Source organism: Neopsephotus bourkii, unplaced genomic scaffold, assembly GCF_033783945.1.
Source record: "Neopsephotus bourkii isolate Nb327-2 ecotype Australia unplaced genomic scaffold, CSIRO-AGI_Nbou_v1 NB_450, whole genome shotgun sequence".
Classification (NCBI taxonomy): Eukaryota; Metazoa; Chordata; class Aves; order Psittaciformes; family Psittacidae; genus Neopsephotus; species Neopsephotus bourkii.
In genome coordinates this window covers 437,398-454,872 of record NW_026900952.1, presented here as the reverse complement: position 1 = coordinate 454,872, position 17,475 = coordinate 437,398, and the positions used below count along the sequence as shown (strand labels likewise).

General features: G+C 39.6%; 1 protein-coding gene across 12 annotated transcripts in view; it reads right to left on the bottom strand.

Annotated features, from left to right (window-relative positions):
- Positions 1 to 17,475, bottom strand: part of NCKAP5 (NCK associated protein 5) — a 496,578-nt gene that overhangs the window by 65,596 nt on the left and 413,507 nt on the right. For 10 of the 12 annotated variants that reach the window (XM_061349572.1, XM_061349575.1, XM_061349574.1 and 7 more), the window contains 2 exons: positions 5,005 to 5,109; positions 329 to 520 (listed from right to left, as the gene is read on the bottom strand). In XM_061349572.1, coding sequence (XP_061205556.1) covers positions 329 to 520; positions 5,005 to 5,109 — 297 coding nt within the window. Of the gene's footprint in view, positions 1 to 328; positions 521 to 5,004; positions 5,110 to 13,331; positions 13,426 to 17,475 lie in introns of those variants that run through there. The other 2 variants (XM_061349583.1, XM_061349580.1) reach the window with 2 other exon arrangements.

Sequence of the window (17,475 nt, the reverse complement as noted above, 5' to 3'; positions counted from 1 at the left end):
AAACCTGTAGGAAGAACAATATGAATGGAGGGATTAAGATAAAGAAGAAGAGCAATTTGGACTGTGAAAGACAGAATAAATGCCAGAATAAATGAGGAAACTGTGAGCAAACTGGAGTGATAAAGGAATTGTTAAAGAAGAATTAAAAGGGGGAGAGTGAAAGGGAGGGAGACATTTGGGACAGAATCCTTACTGATTTCAGTGACAACTGTTTTAAATATAAGAGAGAGGAAAATGAAAAAAAAAATCTCTGAAATAGGCAGCTTTTCAATTTATCTTTTTTCAGATTAATTTATGCTAATAAATGAAGAAAATTAATTTGATTTACCCTTTTGCTGCATGTCTTTCCGTCATTCCACGTGTAGGAAGAACCGCTGGAATATTCACTGCAAGCACTTGAGAGGGAGAGTTCACTGCTACTGCAGCTGCTCCGGGGATACAGGCAGCTAGGACCTGTCATATTTAATTGACTCTGGCATTTCAAAACGGGTATACTGGATTTCACATTCTGCTGGCATTCCTAAAATATGAGAAGAAATAGAAACATCTTATGGGTGGAAAAAGATCATTTAACTTTCTCTTGATTAAGAAGGACAAAGAAAAAGCAAGTAAGCTACTTATGCATTCCTGTTATGCCATTAGCATCTGGTGAATTTAATACCAAGAACTAAATTACAAATTGCTAAAATTTGTCAGGGCAAAAATTCCACAATCCTCCATATTTTCTTCTTTATTCTCAAACCAATATTCTGCTATTCTTTTGCTAATGATTATTCTGAGTCTATCTGAATTATGCTTTGTATACAAGCAGTGTGCCAGAGTAAGATACAGAAAACAAAGATATAAGAATACAAGTACATCTTGACAACCACATTATAGCCCTACAATGTAACTGATGAGGCTGTGCACCCCGGACAAGGTAAATTAATTTAGTATCCCAGCCAGAATGTCCACTGAGAATGGAATCTCTCCATTACAGTCTAATTTTGGTTTCCTATCTAGTTCAAAGCTTTGTCTAAGAAACTCTCTGACGTAGGACAATCCATCTTTGTGTCGCTTGCAGACAGCTGAAGCCTCTTGCTTATGCAATTTATTGACACTTTATGGCTGCCTTTAGTACTTGTGTAGTTATCGCCCTTCTCCAAATGCAATTTCAGCTGACTGTGACTAAGTGCCAGCTTTGAGGAAGAGAGTAATGAAGAGCAGATAGCACTTTAGGTAAAATATTAAACCTCTGTAGGAGTATCTAGGATGCCTTTAATTTGTTTTCAAACTAATACTCTTGTGCCTAACAGTGTTAGAGCTTCTTTAATGTTAAGTGCCTGCACCATTCTATTATGCTATTCTCCAGCTCCCTTACAGAGTCAGACATCTATTTAATTACCAGGAATGCCAGACAGAATGACATGGCTACCTGAAAGCAGGTTGTAGTGAGGTAGGGGTTGGCCTCTTCTCCCAAATATCAAGCAATAGGTTGAGAAGAAACAGTCTCAAGTTTTTCCAGGGGATGTTTACATTGGGTGTTAGGAAAGGTTTCTTCACTGAAAGGATTGTCAAGCATTGGAAGAGGCTGCCCAGGGAAGTGGTGGAGTCACCATCCCTGGAGGTATTTAAAAAAATGTATACAGGTGACACTTAGTGATATGGTTTAGTGGTGGACATGGCAGTATTAGGTTAATAGTTGGACACATTGATTTTAAGGGTTTTTTCCAACCTAAATGATTCTATGATTCTATATGACTCTGTTTCATAAAACTTTGCTTCAGATTTCATTAAAGCAAGCTCAAAAAATATTTATTGATTTTGCATGTAGATATACCCCAAACTGATTTTGCTTAGATAAAAATTTTACCTTTATATTCAAGAAGATACAAGAAATATGAAGTTATTGAATCCACAAAACAATTATTGAAACCGTATATGCACTAGACACAGCTTCTTCATGCTAATCTCCAAAAACATGCTGTTTGTAGGCACTTCTCATATACTAACATTTTTGTTGCCCTTCTGCTAATTTCTTCACAGTATCACAGTATCACAGTATCACAGTAGGTTAGAGATTGGAAGGGACCTCAAAAGATCATCTAGTCCAATCCCCCTGCCGGAGCAGGAACACCTAGATAAGGTTACACAGGAACGTGTCCAGGCGGGTCTTGAATGTCTCCAAAGAAGGAGATTCCACAACCTCCCTGGGCAGCCTGTTCCAGTGTTCCGTCACCCTCACTGAGAAGAAGTTTCTTCTCAGGTTTAAGTGGAACCTCTTGCTCCAATTTGTACCCATTACCCCTTGTCCTTTCATTGTTTGCCACTGAGAAGAGCCTGGCTCCATCCTCGTGACACTCCCCCTTTATATATTTATATACACTAATAAGGTCACCCCTCAATCTCCTCTTCTCCAAACTGTAGAGACCCAGCTCCCTCAGTCTTTCCTCATAAGGGAGATGCTCCACTCCCTTAATCATCTTAGTTGCCCTGCGCTGGACTCTCTCCAGCAGGTCCCTGTCCTTTTTAAACTGAGGGGCCCAGAACTGGACACAATATTCCAGATGAGGTCTCACCAGGGCAGAGTAGAGGGGAAGGAGGACCTCTCTCGACCTACTAACCACCCCCCTTCTAATACACCCCAGGATGCCATTGGCCTTCTTGGCCACAAGGGCACAGTGTCGGCTCATGGTCACCCTGTCGTCCACCAGGACCCCCAGGTCCCTCTCCCCTACACTGCTCTCTAACAGGTCGTTCCCCAGCCTATACTGGAACCTGGGGTTGTTCCTGCCCAGATGCAGGACTCTACACTTTCCCTTGTTATATTTCATCAAGTTATTCCCCGCCCAGCTCTCCAGCCTGTCCAGGTCCCTCTGGATGGCAGCACAGCCTTCCGGCGTGTCGGCCACCCCTCCCAGCTTAGTGTCATCAGCAAACTTGCTGATATTACACTCAATTCCCTCATCTAAATCGTTAATGAATATATTAAATAATACTGGTCCCAGTACCGACCCTTGAGGCACTCCACTAGATACAGGCCTCCAACTAGACTCCGCCCCATAGACTACAACTCTCTGGCTTCTCTCCTTCTCCTTCTCTGGCTTTTCTCCTTCTTCCATTTATTCTCCCATGTCCTCCCATTTATTACTACAAGGGTTGAACCTTTTTTCAGTTAAATGGGAGAGCAGAATTTTTACTGCTGAGGAGTTCATCAGTACAGCTGCTCATTGCTCAACTGACATAATAATGTTCTGTTTTTGACAAACGTAACTACAGGGTAAACCATTATTCTCTGTCACAGGCAAAACCTATGAATGGGAAAATCATTTAGAGGTAGCAAGAGAACGTTTCACCTCTGGGAATTATTGCTACATGTCCTCCTTCAAGAGGAGTAGTCTTTAAATCCACAGATCTGGGAAGAGCACATCTTTCAGTGTGAGGCAGGCTGATGCCTGTGTTTTGGGCTCTGAAACAGACTTTCTTCCTTTGTTGAGACAAATTACTCTTTATTTATGACATTGTGGTTCACATGGGAGACCCCCTCTTATGAGCTGCCCCAGCTACAACAGTGTCATTCCCTGTAAGGTTGACTACAGAGAGGCTATTGGCAGCATCTGCTTCTTTTGGTTATTTTGTTGCCTTTCAGCTATGGCACTGGGAAAGCATGTCATGTCAAATTTCTGCCCTTTATACTCGGCTATGTCCCAGTCATCACAGTGTATAAGGGAAGGATGCCTGTAAAACCATTTCCTATGAGAGTCTCATGTCGGAGAAAAGAGGAGATCACAGTGTACTGACAAGTACTGCCTTTTCCTCCTGTCATCTTCAGCTACTCTGAGAGCCTTTCCATCCCCTCACTGCTTTCTTTTCACCTAAAGAGAGGAGAAAGGCTTTTGGTACTACAGTTTTAGCAGTAGAAAAGATGGAGATATCTAAGGAAAGCTAAATAACAATGTATTACTGTAATCATCTGTATCGTTTAAGAAAGGAGAAGATGTGCAAAAAATATCGCACCATTACATATGCTGAAGTAGGATATCCACCCAATTTCCACACTGCATTTAGATCACTGAGGGTGGAATTTTCCCATGTAATTTGCTTTTATTCTTGTAATTATCCAAGAAAGTACTTCGAATAATATGTTTATGATGCGTTCATTAAACATATTTAACTCGCATACATGTCTATAACTGACATGGTGAAATTTTAATTTTTTGTAATCAAGACTCTTAAGTCATTACCTTTAATGAAATTAAAAAGGCCTGAATGTAGTATTACAATTTAAACACATCATTTTCACTAGAAATCACAGAAAATGGAATCAGACTGTTAGACAAAAAACTATGTTAGAAAAAACTAACCTGAAGGCTTAATTACATATCAAGCAAAGGTGGTTAGCATTTTTGTGAACCTCTGAAACAATGCGTTTTCATTAAAGTATGTATTACAAAGGAGATTACATTTTTGTTGACACTACTATACTTCAAAGTCATGCACAGGTTCAGTGTGCTGTTCCTGTCCTCTTTTCCCCTACGTGACTTTTGTTTTTTAAGCTACTTTTCTCTTTGACAATGAAACATGAAAGCCACGCTGGCTAACGTTTTGCCAAATAAGCACAAAGCTAACCCCATCTGAAAAAAAAAATGCAGAGACCATGAATTTTTAAAAGTTCATACATAATATATCATAAAAGTGGGATGAATAATACGGTGTATGGGCTTTAATAAAAAGCTCCTTGACCATTTCTCAGAGATTCTGAGATGTAATCAATACCCAAAAAGGTATACTGGGGACATTGCTAAGATTTACGCTTTTTTTGCACAGAGTGACACTATCTGCTTACTATATCAACTGAGGACACAATATTAAATTTCAGAGAACAGAAGAAAGAAGAAGTATTGTTATCTGCCTCAGCAGTGTTTCAATTCAGAGCTCTGCTTTATGGCTCATCCCTGGCATCAGACTTCAGAGGCAAAAAGCAGGGTCCCAAATAAGGGGTACAAGGACAGCACAAAAACTCACGTGAATTTGAGCATCAGCAGTTCGAGACTGCATCAGGCTTCTGTTTCGTTCTACTTCTGAAAGCAAATCCCCAGATGAGAGGTCTAAGATGCGTGAATGGAGTTTCTGGGGGAGCAGAAGGGAATGAGCAAAACATAAGCATTTGTCAAATATGCAGCAGATCAGCATTTCTAAAATTCCAAACTCTGCTGTTAAATTTCAATGTAAAAGAAGACCCCAAGGTAAAAGAGGATTTCTTCTAATTTGAAACATTGCTCTTTGTGCTTACTTTGTCCAAGACTTCCTGTCTGCAGAACAGATCATTCTTTACCCAAAAGAAACTCTACTTTTTCTTCTAGTCACTGTTTTGCAACTTGCCATTACTTCACATGCAACAATGACAAATGAACGCAAGACCCACCATTATCCATAGAGTTTGACAGGTTTCAGGAAAAAAGGCATAAAAATGAACTACAAAATTAACATTTATAAATCAATCAACACGTTAATGTTGTTTTAATTTTGAGCTGTTACACCTTGAGTGAATGATTGCAGAAGTGACCCTATTTTTAAACAGCATTGATCTGCTGAAGGCCTCCTTTGCACACATTTTAACTCAAAGTCATTACTGTCATGTGTTAGGAACAATTAATGTGAATAGAAAATAATTGCATTGGGGAACTAGGGGACTCAGAGGAATTTGTGCGTTAATATTCACATGCTGTTAGATTATAAACACAGTTCTTTTTTTCAGTTTTGCTTGGAAGGATGGAAAGCTGTGCCTTTTCCTCCATGTTCACCTGTATACTAATTACAAAGGCTTTCAGTGTGCATTAAGCCTGATTTGCTTTAATTGCAGTTTCAATAAAATCCATGGTTTATGTGAATGCCTTGGCCAATGACTTCAAAAGAATAAGCATCTGCAGCCCTGTCAGTCATTGGACCAACATATCATGTAAAAGGCAGCATGGATCTGACTCACAGCCCACTGAAATCAATAAAAAAGGACTTAAAAAACCCGAACCAAACAAAAGGACTTTGGATCAGGCTCTTTTCGTTTCCCCATTAATTCTCCAGGCTTGCAACATGAGAGACTAAATCTATGCCCTCCACAGCACCAGGACACTCAATTTGGAGGAACAAATGGAGCAGACCTGGCCAGGGTGCTTTGCTAGGGGGACCCTGTGAAGGATGCAAACCATGGAGACTTGTTGAGGTTGTGTGAGCAGTCCATCACCCCGTACATCCAAAAGCCTTGGTCAAAGAAGGAAAAGAAACTAGCACAAAAGCCTTTACACACTGTGCAGAAGCAGTCAACAAGACACTTCTTTGCAGAGCCCTGAAACATCAGTCACACACAATCTTATGCCCAGTTAATCCCCAGCCTGCTCTCTTGGTACCCACTGCAGAAATTTGTCTGCTAGAGAACAAAGCAGGCACCATTCCTACAGCCGCTGTTATCTGCATGCTGCGCTTCATGCATCTATTTCAGAAAAATTAGCTTTTTTTTTTCTTTTCTTCTTTTTTTCTTTTTTAATTTGGGAGCAATTTCTCAATATTTCCATATTCTTCCAGGAGGTACTGCCTGTTGCAGACAGATTATGGAAAATATCTTCAATGATCAATATCCTGTATAAACATATTTTGTCCAATATATTGTTGAATAGATTGAAATTCTACAAGCATTCAGTATCCAAGATACTTTTCATTATACTATTTACTATATCCAGGCCCTGTGTTTTATATTATCAGTGATGTCTATCCCTTAGTTATTCTGTGTGCACCTTTTAAAGTGTTATTACTAGAGCTACTGTCAGGTATTTGTTCAAGATTAAAGCTCCAGGTAAAATGCCTTCCCAAACTCACAGATTTACTGACTTAGTACACATGTTATTCTTAACAATAATTCCAACTGCATCACTGAACCACCAGAAAATTGCACTGTTTTCAGTATCAGGACTCACCGATGTTCTGAGCAAGCGGTGTACTTGCTGTTTGTAAAGGAATTAACTACTTTCTCCAATGAAACCAGTCACCTGATTTTTGCTTCCAGAGATATTTTAGCAGAAGTTACTATAGCCCAATCTGAGCATTAGAGAGGATGACTGCAGACATGTGCAATGGATGAACATTTATACTTCAACATTTATTTTCCCAGAAAAAAAGCGTTCTAGAAATATTGGCATAGGAGTTTTAGAGCTGTAAAACTGTCTTCTCATTTTTTCAGCAAGGCATTTTAAATACTTCATTACTTAAATGGGAACACATATGCATCTCAATAAGGGAAATTAAATATACCCCTATAGCACCATACAATGGAATTCAGCATGCTGCTGTTATTGCCTATATCAGACATAAGAGCAGAGATCAGCTCAACTGGAACAGGCAGAAAACAATTTTTTGGCCAGTGATAAGATGTTGCCTAGCAAAGTGGGCTGTAAATGGCTCAGAATTCTGGGGGTCCCCCCACACTGGCTCAGTGACCAAAAGGGATGGAATGCACATGGGTCATGCTGTTTTCAAATCACTACCAGTGTTAAACTCTATGACTCTATAAAACTGTCATAACAAAGGTGAATCAGCAGAATAAAATGATTAACAAAGACAGAAAATACATTCTCAAGATGTATAATGTGATTATATTTCTGTATCAAAGAACAGATCATCACATTGGGAATATTTCCACACACACATATGCAAATAAACTAACAGACACACAGCCAGCACAATGACTAGCATTAACAAACAGCATAAGAAAGTTTGAGATCATTAATTAAATATAGTCACACAGCACTGAAGCAAGTCATCCAATTCCAAAAGAAAAATGATAAGAAAATTGTTTTTCTTTCATTTATGTTTTTCTTTCCCCCACTCCATTTTCTAATTAAAAAAATGGGAAAAACTCTACTATTTGTTAAAAACCTCATTAATGATCCATTTAAAATGAAGTAACAGATTGCGCTAACTATGCATCCTGTTTCTGATTTCTTCTCAGATATGCAAAATGTACTTTGTCCTTTATGGTTATTTTCAGATGACAGTCACATAACTAGATCAAGGAGCTTGAAAATTGTACAATATTAAAATCACTATTGATGCTATTATGATGCAATGCAATGAAAGGCGAACAGCACAGAATGACTTCCACAGAAAACATCACATCAATTTAAATGAATGCTTATATAAAACTGAGGAGTTGCAACTATAAATCCAAGCCAGCTGCCCCATTTTTTGGTGCCCTGTATAACAATAGGAAACTGAGAAGTATTTGTACCTGGTGGAGAATGTCTGTGCCTCTCTGAACACAAGAAGCACTGGGCTGCACAACAAAAACCATTATGGAAGTCAATACAGCATGCCCAGACTAACTCAAGTGGAAATTAGCTTGTACTGAGTACTGCCGGGGCAGGCATGAACTAAAACATTCTTAGCATGCTAGCTAGACTAGACCCATGCCTCTACAGAAAGTGGGTGCTGAGAGGTACAGAAGCCCAGGCAGAGCAGGCCTCTCTGGCTGCTGGTGACCAGCAGCAAAAAGTTCCTCCTTCACCTGTGACACTGATGCAGAAAAAGCCATGCCTTTTATGGCTCAATGTCAAGATTAACTCCTGAAATCCACATAAAAAATAAAACCAAAGTAACTGATAATTTACGTGGAAAACTATTATACCAAGTGCAATAGGAAATACAATTATCTGGCAGGCAGATTACCAATCCATCAAATAGTAGGTCAGTTCCCCTTCCCCCCAGAGGCATCCTTATTAAGGCTTTCTAGGAAGATAAAAGAAGGCTACTACCTGCTGGCATGAGGCAATATTACAGAGAGACTCCCCTAACTATTCTGCCTCTTGACTGTATCTGTGCAGAATATCTATCAGTTCCCACCTCCTTTTTGAAACATCTAACGGACTGCAGCATTGCGGGAACAATTTTCAATGAATTATGCCCAACTGTAACGGCTCTCCAATACTGGACGAGTTAATTGCTATTAAATCAATTGGCTTTGCTTTTCTCACATCAACCAAAGTCCATCATTCACAAAGAAATCCTCTCTCAATTCTAAGGAGACACTTTAATCCTAGTGCTCTGTGCCAGAGCTGTAAATGTTTGTTTGTTGCATGTGACCTCCTCCCATCTTTGCTGTTATCTCAGCATCACACACCTGTACAGACTGCTCTCCTACATGACCTGACCACTGTAATTGGACTGCCAGGGAATACTTTTTTCTGCAGCCTTCACACCACTAGTTTTTAATAATTCTCTGCACAAAGAAGATTCCCCTAAAGTCCACAACAACAGCAACATCACTGCTCCAGTTCCGCCCTTGTTGTACCAAATGAGTTACATCTTAGTAATTCCACCAAAACCATGCAAACGAATGTGCCACACAAGAAGAGTGCTGTAATCTCTTTACAGGTGTGATAGAGGCTTATGATAGAAAAAAGCTCTTTCTAGCTGACATTTTTTTTCCAGTCATCTGACCTGTCTCACTTTCCTGTTCCCTTGTTCATCTTTAACTCTTGTATCCATGAGAAGCGGACTGCAGCTATGAATTAATCACATCTACGATGAGCTTTAATTTCAAAGGTCTTACAGAAATAGTACTCTGCGCTACACTTCCATTACACCATGGAAGACAGCAGACTAAAAAAAAGAAAAGAATACTATTAGGTATGCTATTTATGTAGTATTAGTTTATACAGAAATACAATCTTTCATGAAACTAAATCTTGATTTCTTTTTTTAGTCCTTAGATACATTGCAGAGGGATGTTTAGCTGGAGGTGACAGAACATCTTTCACTTATTCCAGTAGAACTTACCTAGTTTAAGAACATGCACTGCTCAAAGTATGAAATGAGAACTTCTTATACACTAAATACTCTGAAATAAGGAGAAAGTTAAATATTTTTAAGAAAAAAAAAAAAAGATTTTTGCGTTTCTGCACAGAAGTAAATAGTCAATGTGATTTTTTTGGGTGCCAGTTCTGGGAATAAAATATGGCCTTACAGGCTTCATAGTAACATTATATAGACCTACATCTGTACATTTTCACAAGTGTGTTAAAAATAGACCAAGCTTTAAAGGATAAGGAAATAAGAAAACAACTGTCAGTCTGGGGAAGGGGGGAGTTCAGCATTTTCAAAGGAAGAAACACTAAACTAAGATACTAACTTTTCTTGCCCTCAGCATTTGGGTAGCATTCTGAGTCCATGTTCAGGTTTCCTTGTAGTAATAGGACGCCTCAACAATTCTTCTGGATTTATATATTTTGTTTATAAAATGTTACATGTTTACATGTTTGTCTATTTGAGACTATTCCGCAACAAATATTTAGACTTGTATTTTCACATGCACAGAGAGCAACCATGACCAATCAATCCATACTAGTGCAGTTCCTTCAGCACCAAAATATTGCATCAAGCAGCCAAGGAGAAGAAAATGGCAAAGTATCAGTAAAGCATGGGAGCAAACAGAGGTTCATTACAGCTCTCTTCCTGCCCTGTTCTGTTGCTTCAGATCATCCCCTAGAAAAGTGAATAAAGATCTGCAGTATGGGTAACAGGAGTTAGTCAGAAGAGACATCTAGGAGAATATGCAATACGCAGTCAACTTGTTAAGTAACTCCTTTCTCCGACTGTTGGAGCGAAAATTTGAGTGAGGAACTAAAAGCCTTTGATCATTTAAAACACACCTTCCTTACCAAAAATAAATATATGCTTATCATTTCTTAGACCTCTAGAAGCTATTAACATACCTCTGTGCAGGCAAAACATGTAACTTCTGATTGTAAAGCTGAAGCACCACACTAAGCTATTTTTTTCTACTTCTCTGTTGCTACAGACCAAGCAGTTAACAAAGATAGTCAATATTTGGCAAAAGCATGTAACATGCAATGTCATACACCTCAGTATGGAACAGGCAAAATAACTCAGAAGTTTTATACACCCTGTATTTAGTACCAACATGCATGTTGTCTTTCATATTTAATATCTGGTTATATACTGAAGTTTGTCTGACAGGTTAACTAAAATTAATTTGTGCTGTATATTGCTGCTAGGGTTCTCAACAGCTGCATCACAGGAGATTTACCACTACAGCCACAGTATTTATTTTTGGTGGAAGGAGGTGGTTAATACACAGTAAGTGACCCCAGGATAACTCTTAACAGTGGCATGAGCAGGCAGTTGGAGACTGCTATTTATTGGTCTTACCTACAGCTATGTCAAACACAGGAAACAATCACAAACATGCAGTATTGCTCAGTGGTAAAGGAAGAAGAGTTATGTATAAAATGAATATTACAGGATTAACTGTAGAATACGTCTCAGTAAGCTAAATCAGTTCTTAGTACAAAAAAAAAGAAAGTTTCCAGCTATTCCAGGATTTTCAAGTCAAGTGGATTTTGATTTTCCATTAATCTAATAAAAATACTTCCATGAAACTTCTATTTTGATATTTTGCATTTGTTTATGTTGGCTTTCACTCCTACTAGGCTGACTTTGCTAAAAACCTAGAAGCCTTGTGATACAGAAGATGCTAGACTTCAAATTCAAACCCAGTATTAACAGTGGTTTGTCAAGTTCTACTGGCAAATGCTGCAGGCGAGTTTACTGAGACTTAACCGGCAACACCCAAGACAAAGTACATGGGTATATTACAGACATTTGTATAGAAGATTAGGGTGCAAAAACTACATCAGCAAATCCTGTTAACACAGCAAATCCAGCACAAAAAAATAAAACAAAGGTTTCATTTGCATCTGCCTCAGATTTTCCAGGCTTGCTGCTCTCCGCCATTATCAAGACATCAAGAGATGGCAAAAAAAACAGTAAATTAGATTCCAGAGTAACTCAGAAGGTTAGAAACTTACATCCTAGGGTATAAGCTGGGAGGTATTAAGCAGATATTTGATTCATAAACATAAATAACATAATCTCTCTGTATTCTTCAGAGAGTTGGCAACATTAATGTATGCCTAAAATTATGCCTGTACCAAATCTCTTAGTTTTATTAATTTTTATAAACTGCTTTAAATAAAAGTTACATTGAAAGACATAAAGTAATATTCCCTGATCCTACTTTTCATTTTATAACTCTACCAGTGTTTTCAAGCTCTGAGACTCCAAAGCATTAGTTCTCATTTTAATAACACTATGGTAGCAGTCTGTAAATATTGCAGTAATAATAAAATGAGCTAATTTTATTTCTTAGGAAAATGACTGTATAAAGTTCCCTGTGGTTTGTAACTACTGTAAAGTCAACAGTTTACATCAATGATCCGGTAATCAGCTAGTCAGAATGTAAATAATTAATGAAATAAATGTTTTCAGTGATCTTGCTCATGGAGTGCTCCTTGGAGTATGGTAAAACAGCAGTTTTATGAGAATAATATTGTGGAAGAGTTAAGCCTTTTCTTGAGTACACATTTGTATTTTGTTACTTAAGTACATATTTGTCTTTTGCTTCTTAATAATTTGGGTCAAACCAGTAAATGCTTTTAGTAAATGCCTTTCTATTGATCTAATACTAATCAGTATGTTAATTCTACTTTGATAAATGAGTGCCAACATTATGCAGGTGTTAGGAAGTATTGGGAACATCAGAGAGTGTATTCACAAACATTTCAGCATGGTCAGAATCAGTTTAGGAAACAATTTTATACTGAACATCTGACAAGGAAGAACTATACCATTAATCTTCTAAGGCATGCCTTACACACGCTATCTATGCACTAGCAGTAAAAAGGTGGGCTGTTTTTTATTATTTCACTGTTTTAAGAAATGCTTTAACATGAAAACACAGATTAAAAGTACTGTTTAAGTTTCAGTCTCACTTATATAACAGACATTGCATTATCAATCATTATCTGCTTAAATACTACTCTCTAATTTCAACATGCTGCTAAATTGGTGATGCTAAAAGAGTCAGTGATAATCCTGGTAGCACAACACAATTTTGGTCTGTCTTTGTGATTCCTGCAGTTTAAAATTCATTTTCACATTCACTTTCTGACTATGCCCCAAAATCATCTAAAGGAATTAGGCAGAACTCAGCACGATCTTGTTATTGACGTTTATGTTGATCGATGTTGTCTCTTACAGAATTGGAATCTACAGATCAATTCCCTTATTAGATTCGTTTTCAGTGCTGCCATGATCATTTTATCACAGAAGCTGCTGCCATCAAATGCTGCTTTATCACTTTATAATGGGATAAGCTGAAGCTTTCCTCTAGCAAATAGTTGGAAATGAAAACTGTCTGAGCTCTAAATATTTCTTTCACAGATTTTCAAAATACCCTTATTAACTGCATATGTCTTTTAAAAGCTATTTTAAGCTCAGTTTACCTAAACAGTAATAATTTTGTCCCACAACAAAATTCCAGTTCTCAGGGTGGTTAAAAAAAAAAAAAGGCTAACACTGGAGACTGCCTTGGATCTGCTAATAACTTTCTTCCTGCAGAGCCTGTGAGTCACATGATAGAAAAAATAAGAGACTAAGAATGAAGAAACAGAAGAACTAAAAAGGTCTCAAGAATGGTAAATGGTATTATATGAACATGCAAACACATGTGCAAACACTCAACAAGCACAGAACAAATACATACACAAGGGTCACTGCAAGTACTTTGTCTAATTTTTAAAATATGAAGAGCTGTGGTATTTTTTAGGAGTGGTATTACAGCTCTTATTGAGAGAGGAGTTCATCACATAAATTTAAATCTCTGATAAAATAAATTAGCTTTTTTATTGCCAGGTTGAACTATGGGGCTATGATTGTTATGTATTGCTACAATATAAGTCTTAATGGCATTTTAGCCCTGTGGTGGTCAAACAGAAACCATTTCAAACCTTCTAAAGGCTATTAAAACATGTGCAGATGTCTGGAAAATTAATACTATTATCTAATTCTAACCTTTTGCCTGTAGGAGGAAAAGAGGGAGAAAGCTCAGGGAAGATGTTTTAGATCAATACACGGCAACTGAGAAGGATAAGCACTGTTTCACATGGAAGTTTATTGGCTGTGAACAGGTGATTCAAGTGAACAGATTCATCCTTATTTGGATTTCACTGACATAATTCACTTACTCAGAAGAATAATTTAAGAAATATGAGCATCATTTTACAGTCCTTCCTCACTGCTGTTTCCCAAGGTCCAGCAAACTAGAAATGGGAAAGGTTCATTCATTTAAATGACAGGAGCAGGAATTTGTCAAGGTTAATGTTGAATAAGCCATATTTTCCTTCCCTCAGTATTATGCATTTAAAGAGCATCATCATCCTTCCACATTCTTTTTCTTTTTGTTTTTTTTTTTTTTTCTAAATATTGTTGAAATATCAGGTGGACTGAAAGGAGTTTAAAAGTAGAAGGATTTAAAGAAATACTTTTATCATTAGTTTAAGGCTTTTCTCTCCAACTCACTCTAATGCATTGTTTTTGCTCTAACAGAATAATTTCAGCTAAGAAATGACTTTTTAGGAAGGTTTTCTTTAATATCTGGAGCATGGTACTTTATTCTACCCCATTTTCCTTAAAGCATTTACCTGAGGTATTGTTTAGAAAGAGTAAGTGGGCAGATTCCCAGCTGATTAAGAATTACTGGCTTCACTTCTTTTACTGAAATTGAAAGAACTTTTGCCAGCTCAGGAACTGTACCGTAGACTTCCATAACTTTCGCTGCTTTTCAGAAATAAAGCTTCTAGAAGGCCACTGTGTACATAGGTTGTGGCATTTCATTCTTTAAAGTCTCAAATGTGACTACAAGATTTCCAAATGGCAGACCAAGTTCTGCAACATTTAAACTTCTAGACAAAAATCACAAGGCTTGTGTGCAAGACAAAGAACAACCCTGTAGACATGACAATCTGAACCAGCACCTCAAATCCTGGCTTCAGTTCTCTGTAATTCCACTAAACTTTTCTGGAGTAGGAAACCACAGAAGGATCTTGCGATCAGCCTGGCCATGCAAGTACAGCTGAAACAGAGGTGAGGTGGGAGAGCCAGTGCTGGTGCCAACAAGGAGGATGCACCATATTGTGTGATATGAAGATACAGACCTGTACTCCACATGTTCATTCGCAACTCGCTCCTACAGCTGTAGCCAGGCAGAAAATGCCAGGAAAATGAAAAATGTCAGTCATTGCTCCTGGGCCAAACTGTGCTCTTAGAACCATAGAATAGTTAGGGTTGGAAAGGACCTTAAGATAACTAGTTCCAACCGCCCTGCCATGGGCAGGGACACTTCACACTAAACCATGCCAGCCAAGGCTTTGTCCAACATAGCCTTGAACACTGCCAGGGATGGAGCATTCACAACTTCCCTGGGCAATCCATTCCAGCGCCTCACCACCCTAACAGTAAAGAACTTCCTCCTTATATCCAACTTAAACTACACCTCTTTAAGCTTTAACCTGTTGCCCCTTGTCCTACCACAACAGTGCCTAATGAAGAGTCCCTCCTCAGCATCCCTATAGGCCCCCTTCAGATACTGGAAGGCTGCTACGAGGTCTCCACGCAGCCTTCTCTTCTGCAGGCTGAACAGCCCCAACTTTCTCAGCCTATCTTCATATGGGAGGTGCTCCAGCATCCTCATCATCCTCATGTTCCTCCTCTGGACTTGTTCCAACAGTTCCATGTCGTTTTTATGATGAGGACACCAGAACTGCACATAATACTCCAAGTGAGGTCTCACGAGAGCAGAGTAGAGGGGCAGGATCACCTCCTTCGACCTGCTGGTCATGCTCCTTTTGGTACAGCCAGGATATGGTTGGATTTCTGGGCTGCAAGCGCACACTGAAGCCAGCTTGTGTTCACTTTCTCATCGACCAACACTCCCAAGTCCTTTTCTGCAGGGCTGCTCTGAATCACTTCTCTGCCCAATCTGTAGCTGTGCCTGGGATTGCTCCGACCCAGATGTAGGACCTTGCACCTGGCATGGTTAAACCTCATGAGGTTGGCATCAGCCCACTCACAAGTGTGTCAAGGTCCCTCTGGATGGCATTCCTTCCCTCCAGCGTATCAACTGAACCGTTACCGGTGTCCAGCTGCACCTTGAGCCATTGACCACAACTCTTTGTGTGCAGCCATCCAGCCAGTTATTTATCCATTGAGTGGTCCATCTATCAAATTGATGTCTCTCCAATTTAGAAAAAAGGATATCGTGTGGGGCAGTGTCAGATGCTTTGCACAAGTCCAGGGAGATGACATCAACTGCTCTACCCGTCCATTAGTTCTGTAGCCCCATCACAGAAGGCCACCAAATTGGTCAGGCAGGATTTCCCCTTAGTGAAGCCATGCTGGCTGTCACAAAGCACCTTGTTGTTTTTCATGTGCCTTAGAGCATGCCTTCCAGGAGAATCTGCTCCAAGATTTTGCCAGGCACAGAGGTGAGACTGACTGCTCTGTAATTCCCCAAGGTCATCCATTTTCCCCTTCTTGAAAATGGGGGTTATATTTCCCTTTTTCCAGTCACTGGGAACTTCACCTGACTGCCATGATTTTTCAAATACGATGGCCAGCAGCTTAGCAACTTCATTTGCCAGCTCCTTCAGGACCCGCGGATGGATTTCATCAGGACCCATGGACTTGTGCACATTCAGGTTCTTAAGATGGTCTCATACCAGATCCTGTCCTACAGTGGGCTCAAGTTCTTCATTCTCTGAGTCCCTGCATCTGCCTTCCAAGACTTGGGTGGTGTGGTTGGAGCATTTGCCAGTAAACACTGAAGCAAAGAAGTCATTAAGTACCTCAGCCTTCTCCAAATCCAGGGTAGCCAGTTCTCCTGATAGCTTCTGGAGAGGGCCCACGTTGTCCCTAGGCTGTCTTTTATTCTCAATGTACCTATAGAATGCCTTCCTGTTATCTTTCACATCCCTAGCCAAGTTTAATTCTAACTGGGCCTTAGCTTTCCTAACCTGGTCCCTAGCTTCCCAGACAACATCCCTGTATTCTTCCCAGGCTGCCTGTCCTTGCTTCCACCTTTTAAAAGCCTCTGTTTTCCTTCCAAGTTTCCTCAGCAGCTCCCTGTCCATCCAAGGAGGTCTCCTGGCCCTCCTGCTGCACTTCCTTCTTGTTGGGACACAACACTCCTAAGCTTGTAGCAGGTGATCCTTGAATATCAACCAGCTGTCTTGGGCCCTCCTGCCTTCTACGGCTATATCCCATGGAGCCTTACTAAGCTGGTTACTGAAGAGGCCAAAGTCTGCTCTCTTGAAGTACAGGGCACTGAGCTGGCCTGAGGATCTCGAACACAACCATCTCATGATGACTGCAACTAAGGCTGCCCTGGAGTGTCACATTTCCAACCAGCCCTTCCCTGTTGGTGACCAAGGGAAGATACAGTGCCTCTTAGCAACATTTAGAACCTGGACTGTTCATGGGAGAGCTAGACCCTGGCAAACAGTGACATTGAAGAGAGTCCCCTCTCCCACTCTGCAGCCAATACTTTGGGCTGTCTGCCCCCAGGCTCAAAGCAGCTGTGAGCTTTACCTC